Raw genomic sequence first — 10,159 nt, 5'->3', positions numbered from 1 at the left:
GGAAAGTCATCTTGGCTTAAAGCACCGTTAGCAGCTGCTTCTTTTGGAGTATTGACAAAAAGAGCAAAGAAATGTTTTCAACTAAAATCCATTCATTTCAGAGTGGAAGCTATCAATGAACATGACAGTAGCATTAACAAGTCCTATTTTCAGCAGCTGATGATGTCATTAACTGTGACATTCCTAAAGGACAATTTAAATCCATGCATCACTATTTCCTTCAATTAACTGCATTCACCATTATGTCATCGTGCGCTGGCTGCAGCATGCGGGAAATTCATGATACTTAACATGAGCAAAACACTGGTTGGTAAGTACTTTGTGAGGGAACCCTCTAGAGACCGCGATGCCAATGCCCCCGGCTGCCTGCTCCACGCTTCTGCCAGAGGTTAGCGCTCAGCTGCCTGCACGGGGTCAGGATGCTCGTCAGAGCCTCAGTGCTGCGACTGAGGTACGCTGATGCTTCCCTTGGAAAGCTGCTCCTCTTGGAAAGCTGCTCCTCTGAGCTGTCCGTCACACCTCTGCCGCACAGATGCCCAAGCTGCTCAGCAATTAGCTCCCGGGCAGTCATTTTACACTGAAACATAACTCATTCCCAATTTAGATTTGCCTTAAAATCCAAATCCAGTGCTGCGGACTGCAGCAATTCAGGGACAGATTGCTAACAGCTTTGACACGCGTGCAGCAAAAGCTGGGCAGGCAGCTGGGGGAGATAACCTTGCCTGTCATCCCCAACCGAGCTGTACCCATTAACCAAGCAGAGCTCTCAGCAGCTCTCGGTTCATAACGAAAGCATATAATCCTTAAGTGGGAATCCTATTGTAGGAGCAATAAAACAGTGGAAAATGGATTTGGAGCAACAGCAATATCAACACACCACTGCAGCATATTTATTTGCCCCAAACTGGACCTGGGTGAAACAGTTAAAGGTTTGCTTTCACCGGTTATAAACTTTTACTGGGAATAACTTGTTCTCAAAAAAGGGGAAACTCAGCTCAAGCATCACAATACATCAATTCTTGCATGCTAGAGTAGGAAATGGCACATTCTTAGATTATATTGATTTGGATGGAACATGACACATACTGCCGTACGTTAACTGCATTTGATACTTCTACCCAGCTCCATTTCAAGTATATCCTGCTGCAGGAATCCCAGCCCACTCGGACACATTTCACTGCAAATCTGTGTTGCTCGATTACGATTCTGCATAGCTCTATCCGCGTCCACCAGCTTTTGAGAACAAGACATGGCGATCCCCACTTCTGCCAGGCTGATCTCCAGACCCATCACGCCTCCCTGCAGCTGCAGAACATGTTCAACACTAACCTGTAGCGTCATTTGAAGACTTTGGCACACGTTTGGAGCTGAGCACTTCAGAATCCCTCAAGTCCTCCTTTTTACCTCTACTGCTGCTGTCATCTTTGTCTTCTACGCGTTTTTTCTCTTCTTGCCGTTTAGCTGCTACAGATGCCCTGACTGCTGCTGCAACGTCTCTATCTTCTTCTTCCCTACAGGACAGGGCAGATTTTCTCGGTCAAACGGTAAGGATTACCACGCATCTTTGTCTCACTCCAGCTCTCACCTCTCTGGTGTCGGGTCCGATGACTGTCCCTGATCTTGTGCTGCCACCTGCTGAGAAGGCTAAAACAAACCCGCTACTCCAAAACGCCCTGGCGCCGGCTGGTGAGACAGGCAACATTCACCCCCTGGATTTGCAAGTTCTACATGTGGTAGTAACAATCCAGGCCAGAAGAAACCGGGGTGAACTGGGAGAGACAGTACCAAGGATGCATGGGGACACCTGTCTCTCCCATTTGTTTTCAAACGTATGGAGTCATACTTGTAGGCCACGGTAATTCTTTGAAACATGGTTTGTCATGAACTCTCAACACATGCACGATCCACATGCGACACCAACATATAAGTGTTTAGAGATGGACTTTTTCCCCCAGTAATGAACCAGCTGACTGTCCAGCGAGAAAAAGAAGAAAAATAGATGTGCAGTATGTATAAAGCGCTCAGGTCTTGTGTGGATGAGGAGACATATAAATGCAAAATTTCATTTCAATACTTAACCCTCTTCTTTTTCCAAAGCACTCAGTCTGGCCACAGAGAGATCTGTTAGTTCAATGAAAAGCATGGTCCTTAGAATAGGAACTTCATGATGACCCAGACCAAAAAGTCCATTAGACCTGCAAACACTTGTCACTTACTTCAGAAAATCCCATTTAGAAAAGTTAGCATAAAAACAGTTGCTGAAATTAATGTAGGATTCTGAGTATTTAACCAGCAAGTTGAAGATTACATAGTTTGCTTCCTGCGTCAACTCCAGAGAGCTGAAGCTTCACACAAAATAACTTCACTTTGACCAAGCATGTAGTCAGCACACAGGCTTAGACTGAAAGCTAGTTCTACTCTCAAAGATTCACCACGGAGGCTTCCAAATTTTGCACCCACTTCCTTCCTACTGGTCCACCAAAACATTGTTAATTGCTAAGTAAAAAAACCAACACTAAGCAGCAATAAAAACCCACAAAACGTTGTGCTACTCACCTCTTGTATCTCCAGCTGCCTCTTCTGTTTTGCTGACTTCCTCGGCCGCCCAATCTGCCTGACCTCCCTTGCCTGTTATACCTGTCAACTTCTTCGTAGTCCTCTCCACCTATAACACCTAAACAGGAGGGATGGTTGATCACTCTCAAAGTTATTTCTCTAATTTGGGCATCACACTGTGCCTGAAAAAAGCGAAAATATCCTAGCACAAACAGATCTATCTTGATTTATTTCTGATGATTAAGTCGTCTATACAGCCTTCAGGATTGCTACACTAAGATCCGTTTTGCAGTATCTGGATTCCATGTATTGTAACCTGTGATGTGAGTTTTGAGTAATTTTGGTTTTATGCGGAGATCTCTCCACATACAGTTCCACACAGAAGAAAGTCCGTATGTACGCACTCCTAAGTGGATACGCTACTCCGGTCTCATGCTCCATGCTCACCACTACTTTGTATTAACTGCAATATAGGGCATTCACATAATTACAAATTGGAGAAGGAAGTCAGCAGTTTTCCTAAAATTATGTTATCATCATTAAATGCACACATAGGGGAAAAAATGGTAAAAGACTTTAGGTAGGAAGGGACCTCCGGGTGTCATCTGCTCCACCCCCTCACTCAAAGCAAGGCCAACTCTGAAACTACATGAGGTTGCCCAGGGCCCTGTCCGGTCAAGTTCTGGTTATCCTCAAGGACACACTCTACAACCTCTCAAGGTCCTGGTCCAGGGCTTGCCCACCCTCTTTGTAAAGAATTTCTTCCTGGCTAGGAAACGTTCACCAGATGTTCTTGAAAACCCTCAAAGCAGTAAGAACGAATACGTTTCTGTTCACCTCACCCCCCGACCACACTCACCCTCATTCCTCCTCTGGTGCCTAGGAGCATAGTTAAACTGAAGGTCTATCTGCCGGTTCTGCCTGGCCTCTGCCCGGTTCTTGCTGTGGCAGGCTGTTTTGTGCGCTTTATAATCAATTTCTGTGCGGAAAGCATGGGTAAACTGTTCTGTGCTGCACCGTCCCTCTTCGCAAAGGAAGTGCTTTTCGCGGAAGTGTTCACGAAGGTATTCATAATCACTGGAAAGAGGAAAGAGGCTGAGCTGCAACAGATTTGTTGGGAAAGTACAATAGTAACTAATGGTATGTGGTTACTCTTACAAGATGAAGCGAAGACAAGCCTAGGCGGTCGGTTCTTTCTTTATCCCCAGGCAAGCTTTCCAGCTGAAACCACTTGTGTACAGTCGACACAGACCTTAACGTGTGATCCCAGATGTTAAACTAAACCTACCGGCTGATACTCATCACAGCCGGCTGTACGTAAGGCACGTATTTCATAAAAGAAAATTTACTTCTATCTGCTTTGCACATGAAGTTTGGAGTATTAGAGTTAACACACTAGACAGCTGCAGACATCTGCTGTCGTGCTGCAAAATGTAACTTTTGACATTTAACATTAATGAAGAAAACTTTAAAACATGAACCAGACAGAAAGTGATTACTTTGGCTATCGGTTTGAGGAACAAAAGAGCCTGCAGCCAACCTGCTCACATTCTTGCCCTCTGTCTTCAAGCACTAGTTTCCCCCAAATTCAAAGCAGACCCAAGCAATTTTTCCTCAAAATTTAAGCTACAGAAAGAAGAATAAACTGCTTGCACAAACCTGTAGTATTCCTGAGCACCATCAGAGTCACAGAAATGACAAAAATAATGATCTCGTCTTAGGTGTTTCAGTAACTCATCATTATCCAAATAACGCTCGTCACAAAATTTACACAGGGGATGCCCACGATGAGAGGTGTCATCTGGATCTCCATGGATTCGATGACGGGCGAGGTCCTTACGAGAATACCATTTCCGTTCATAAGTAAAAATCTGAAGAAATATATATATATATGTGTGTATTACTTCTTGTGAACAGCGAACGAAATGCAATAAGCTGAGTTGTGCACAACTTGGTCATTTGCAGGAGTGGAACAACCGATACCTAAAGTTTTCAGTGAACAGGAAACAAAATTCAAGTGACGGATCCAAAGTAAACCTAACTTGCATTTCACTCAGTTTGAACATTGGAAACAGATCTAATTCACCTTTTCCCTTTCTTTTTTTTTTTTTTTTCTGGTGTGTATTTACAGAACGCAACAAACTTTAAATTATAATCTCCAGTGGGGAAAAAAAAATCCTAAATATGTATTTACGAACATAGTATTTTGCATACTCAAACTAAAAAAAACCCCCGTAAACCAGAAGTGAGCTGTTCTACTTTCCTCAGACAGCAACTGCCCCAAGATAGCTACGTACAAAGGATACAGTTCAGTGAACAAACTTTGTACTATAAGCCAATCTTCTGTCCCCACTAACACGCGAGCTATTTTGGTAGGAAGGCTTCCGAAGATGCCAAAAAGATCTACACATCCTTCAGAACAGAATATCCTTTATTTCTCGCCTGGACAAGGAGCGTCAACGTGTTCTGGGAAAAGGCTCGTTTGGCTTAGCTAGCGCTGACTGACTGAAGCTTCTGCGAGCTCCAGAACTTCCTTTCAGTGGGTACTAGTAACAGGGAACTTTTTTCCATTAAATAAAAATCTTTGCAATATTCTGAAATTAAAAGCCAACAAGTTCTACTGTTGTTTGTGAATTCCCTGGGAGAGACAGTGACAAACAAGTTCCTTTAGTACTGGCTACTTAAGCTGCCCCTGGAAACACCTCTTCACCAGAGCTCAGAGGACACAGCAGCTGAAAGAAGCGGTCTTGCCCTCCCCTCACCACTTCCCTTGAATTAGCTCCAGTGATTGCACGACCACAGGAAAAGAGTGTCAAATCAATTCACCGAAAGCTAACCCCGAAAAAAACCCAAACCCAAACGTATTGGCGTTCATTCAGGTCATCCTGACCACTTCTGGGTCCTGTCCCTTTCGGCAGTAAACTACAGTTCAGCTGGCATAAACCAACCGTGGCACCACAGGATAAACGCATTGTCCTGCACCGCAGGATAAACGCATTTCTCCGGTTTGACGCTTAACTGTTTTCAGAGAAAACAAACACACGTACAAAACCACGTGTAATGAGTCCTAAAAATACGTGTTCGTGCATTAAATTCCCTCCTACAACAACAAGGAATGCTGACAACTATTACACACAGAGGTTAGCAGTCCTAGGATTCATTTAACAGTAGCTGCCGATTTTGTTTGATGTGCAGTTCGGAAATACAACCCCCACTCTAGCTCCACGGAAAGGTGGAGTCCTGACTTTCAGACTGTGAAAAAGCATCGCCTGACTGACATAACACCAGCCCTTCCGAGTGAAATTTGGGTGGGATTAAAAAGAATAAAAAAGGATGATGATGGTGATGGTAGGGCGAGCAGTTTTAAGGCTCAATACACGACCTTTTCAGACACAGACAAGTCAGCTTTCCAGTAACTGTTTTATCTTTAGCGGGTTGTAAAATACATTTTAAAAGAGCCCTTGGTCGCGTTCTACACGCGTACATCAAACACAGCGGACCGCAATTGCAGGCAACAGCGAGTTTCATTTTCCAATCAAGTCAACAAGATACAGGAAATTTGCTCTGAACAAATAAACAAGATAATGAAATATAATTGTATTTCATTAAACCAGCAAGATGGATTCTCATCCTGTACACATGATCCAACTGCAAATGCTTTGATCCGAGAAATAAATCCATCACTCCATGATGCATTCTGCTTTCTGAACTGGCAACAAATAATTTTCTTAAGTTACAGTTTTAGCTCGTAAAGTCCTTACGAGTGTAAGTCTTAATAGACATCAAATCTCTGCCGTTACGGTTGTAACAACGTCTGCCTACGACTCAGGATTAACTTCCTATAAGATAGTAAGGGTTTGGTATTTACACACGTTGCGGCAGAGGAGCTAACATCAGAAGGTTATTAATGTGGTTGGACTGAATTTTAAATATAATCCACCGAGAACCTTCAGGCCTTTTTCACTCATCAGTTTACGGAAGAAGAAAGACTTAAAACAAAGCAACTGGCCTCACTGCAGGCAGACGGAGGAAACTTAAAAAAATAAATCGGTGCTGTTCAGCCACCCCCTGCCTCCCAGCTCCCCAGGTACTCTTGCAGGTCATACAAGGAAGCACCCCTCCTTCCCACACATTAAAACATAGAACTAGCTCACCTTTAAGTGTTTCACACAGAGTTTGCAACAGAAGAGTTCGTGCTGCTTCCTCATGTGCTGTTCCAGATCTGCGAAGGTATTGAACGGCTTCGCATCCGGACACAAAGAGCATTCATGCTGCAGCAGCTTCCTAAGGGACAAGAAAGATTTCCTAAAAATTATCTGATTCCCTCTCAGCAACCCGATAACTTTATCGAAAACCAAATGTTCCGTCAGTGGCAGAAGGCTGCTTTTTTATAGCTCCCCCAGCAATTTGTAATGAGGTTAGCGTCCTGCTTATTCCAAGAATACTTTGTCATCTGTCAGGAACAGAACAGAACCAAATTACACAGAGGCTTCAACTGTAAGAGAAGAGCTGAACAGTCACAGTGTAAGTAATACACTGCTGCTATAAACATTTTGAGTGGACTGTAACACGCCCATGCAACAAACCCTTTGCTTATTGAAGATTCAGCTGACATATGCAACATTCACATCCAATTTAATTACATTTTGTACTGTCAGAACCTGAAGAATACAGTGGGGGGAGAGAAAAGAATGTAATAGAAAAGGAGGGGGGGGAACCAAACGAAAAACCCACAGTGATTCCCAACACGAGCTGAAGACAGAGCCCTGGTCTCAGTGGGAGACCCCACTCCCTCGCACTTGATCGCCGCCCACGGAACTGAAATCTCAGCAACTCTCCAGAAATCGTGTCATCAAAAGCAACTCCCAGAGCTGGTGCACAACTAATCCGAACACGCTTCCAGCTGATTCTGCTCGCTAAACCCATTGCCCAATTCCATAAATATGAAGTCATACAAAGCTGTAAATGTATCGGCAAAGCTACGTTCTTAGCCCAAACCAGGCTGGATATAATGCACAATTCTCCAAGAAAAAGGTACCGTTGCCCGCACGGTTTCATCTTTTTTCACTCTTCTTTCCTTTTAACTGCTTGTCATTATCTGAAAAGCCTCCCAATTAAGCACGTTATGAAAAATATTTTTAGAACATGACGCTGATGCCACATTTTTTACTTCACCCTTTTTCTCTCCTATTTAGAGTGAAGATCTTTGTAGGCAGACAAGGTTGCTCTTCTTTTCATACAACGTTTGGTACAATTGGTTTCGATTAGTCCTCATGCAGCACAGCAATAAATACAATAATAATAGTAATTCAGTCTCTACCAATTTCCACAGCAGCCACGCACGGAACGAAAAGCCTTTCAGCAAGTTTGCTGCTGCTAAAGAAGCAAAAAGCAACTTTTACTGACAGAGCAACGCTTCTGTATTACTCGTCGGTGAATCTAGCACTCCAGCCTTGATTAGCTGCTCCCCTTGCCGACCGCGGTACTGAGCGTTCACGCCAGCCGCGCCGCTCCAGCCTCTCGTCCTACCACAGCCACCTGTGCCGCACGGTGACTAACGTACACAGCACGGCGGCCACGCTATTCCCATAAAGCAAAACCACCCTGTTGTACTAAAGGACGCGTTTCCTGCCACCTAACGCAGATAGGAATATGCTGCTTCAGGGATGTGGTACAGGAAGGAATGCAGCGCTTACCTGTACAGTGCATAAACATCTCCATCCGTAAAATAAATGTCGTATTTCTTCTCGTGCTGCAACTGGTTAAGTGCTATCGTTGAGAAAGACGTAAGCTTCCGTCCGAAGACAACCTGCAGGCGACACAACACAAGAATCGGCGAGAGCACACGCAGGCTGCACAGTCCGTGGGGTTCCAGATAAACTCCTCAGCAGAAGCTTTGTTTGTCAGGGAACTCGCCGTAGCCTGAAGCTTGGACACCACCTGCAGAGCCTTGCGTCAGTCCCAGCTGCTCGTCACCAACCACCCCCGGTTACTGCTCCCACAACTCTCAGCAAAGCCACTGTGGCTGCTCCTTATCAACCTCCAGCAAGCGAGGCAGCTTAGATGAAGGCGGATTGGGGTAGCCTGGTCTTTGGATTTTGAACTAGATTAGGAAACTCTTTTATGGTATGCGTCGCTACCACAGCTGTGCTAAGAGTAAGTATCTTCAAGCAATTCAACCCCCTCTGCAGCGAATGCCTGTCAAGAGCCCTGCACTCGGCTCCCTCCTATCTCCTGGTAGGAGATCACACAGAAACCTACGCCCTGTAAGTGAAAAGTGACCTTACTCAGAGTCCGACTGGGAAACCACCGTTTCTTCTTTCCTTAACTACCAGGAGAGCTAGAAACAAAAGGCGACATCACTTCCCGAATTATTTGTACCACACCCCCCTTCTAAGGGAACCTGCTTGCTCACAGTTGCTCCCGCTGCCCTCCGAGCAGCTTGGGCCTCACACTGCAGCCGTTTACGATATTACATCCTTCCTCAGAAGCCACCGGCCCCTGCGCCGCTCCAGCACACGTTCCCAGTTTGGGAAGCGCTGGGGTAGCAGCAACGTTTATGAAACGGCTGGAATTACCTTCACCGGCTTAGAAAGGCTGAGACACAAACACAGTAAGCGCCTTCCAGTTCTTACAGTAAACGTTGTAAATCTATAAATACCTGCAATCTTAATAAAAGCATTCAATTACATAATACACGTGTAGTTTAGTCTTGTTACATCACTCCTCTACCCTTGTTGGGGTGAAATACCATGGAAAAAGTCTTTTGTGTCTGGTTTTGTGGGGGTTTTTTTAAAGCTTTCTTTACAGTGGGGCTACTTTTAAGTTAACCAAAACAAAAAATATACGCAACTTGCTGAAACATCAAGCTTAAACCAAAGAGAATACAAGTTTAAGTTTGTTGGATGAGTGACAACTACGTCTAACACCAATTATTTAAAAAAAAAAATCATTTTGGTGAAATTGTATTGAAATGTCATTTCAGCCCAAAGTGGGTTTCAGAAGCGAGGAACGGATTGCTGAAAGGTAGATTTTATCACAGGAGTCCAACACAGCTTCCTACAGCGGTTCCAAGAACGATCTCGCACACACGTATAGCAAGCACGCTGACGGGTCCTCCGGGCCCCGTCCAAGTACACGCCGGGGTTAGTTCACAGGTCAACAAGTAATCCTTCCCTACTTCACTGCAACGATTACGCACCACTGAAGGCACGTATTACCATAACAAGTATATCCTGCTTTCTCCTCCGGCGTGTCCTGTGCTGCCACTCATCTTTACAGTCGCATTTCCTTTGGACGTTCTGCCGTGGCACTTGCCCGTTCAGTCTACACTGCTCTGCACGACGCTAGCGGAGATTTTGTAGCGTCGCACTTGCCCCTTCTGATGCCACGTGCACTATGCGGCTTAAGAAACCCACTTGTAGGTCCTACGTGTACGTTCGTTTCATTCAAGGGCAGTTTTGATGCCATTTCTGCCCCCCGGTATCTTTTTTCTTTCCTTGGGGCAGATGGGTGAACAGACAGAACCGTATTATAGCGTCACTTAAAGACAAGGGGGGGGACAAAAAGAGCACAGCCATTAAAAATGACCTCTCAGTCAATT

General features: G+C 44.7%; 1 protein-coding gene across 1 annotated transcript in view; it reads right to left on the bottom strand.

Moving 5' to 3' along the window:
• The window catches only part of ZNF598 (zinc finger protein 598), a 13,514-nt gene extending 3,720 nt beyond the window's left edge, over positions 1-9,794 (bottom strand). The window contains exons 1-8 of the mRNA XM_009329401.1: positions 9,777-9,794; positions 8,253-8,365; positions 6,711-6,840; positions 4,216-4,427; positions 3,416-3,633; positions 2,557-2,674; positions 1,330-1,511; positions 3-40 (exon numbers count right to left, since the gene is read on the bottom strand). Coding sequence (XP_009327676.1) covers positions 3-40; positions 1,330-1,511; positions 2,557-2,674; positions 3,416-3,633; positions 4,216-4,427; positions 6,711-6,840; positions 8,253-8,365; positions 9,777-9,779 — 1,014 coding nt within the window. The 5' untranslated portion in view covers positions 9,780-9,794. The remainder of the gene's footprint in view (positions 1-2; positions 41-1,329; positions 1,512-2,556; positions 2,675-3,415; positions 3,634-4,215; positions 4,428-6,710; positions 6,841-8,252; positions 8,366-9,776) is intronic.
• Between the last annotated feature and the right edge of the window lie 365 nt (positions 9,795-10,159).

The sequence above is a fragment of the Pygoscelis adeliae genome, unplaced genomic scaffold (assembly GCF_000699105.1).
Source record: "Pygoscelis adeliae isolate BGI_AS28 unplaced genomic scaffold, ASM69910v1 Scaffold467, whole genome shotgun sequence".
In the NCBI taxonomy this organism is placed as follows: Eukaryota; Metazoa; Chordata; class Aves; order Sphenisciformes; family Spheniscidae; genus Pygoscelis; species Pygoscelis adeliae.
The sequence above is the reverse complement of the archived record's forward strand: the minus strand, read 5'-3'. Positions and strand labels throughout refer to the sequence as shown.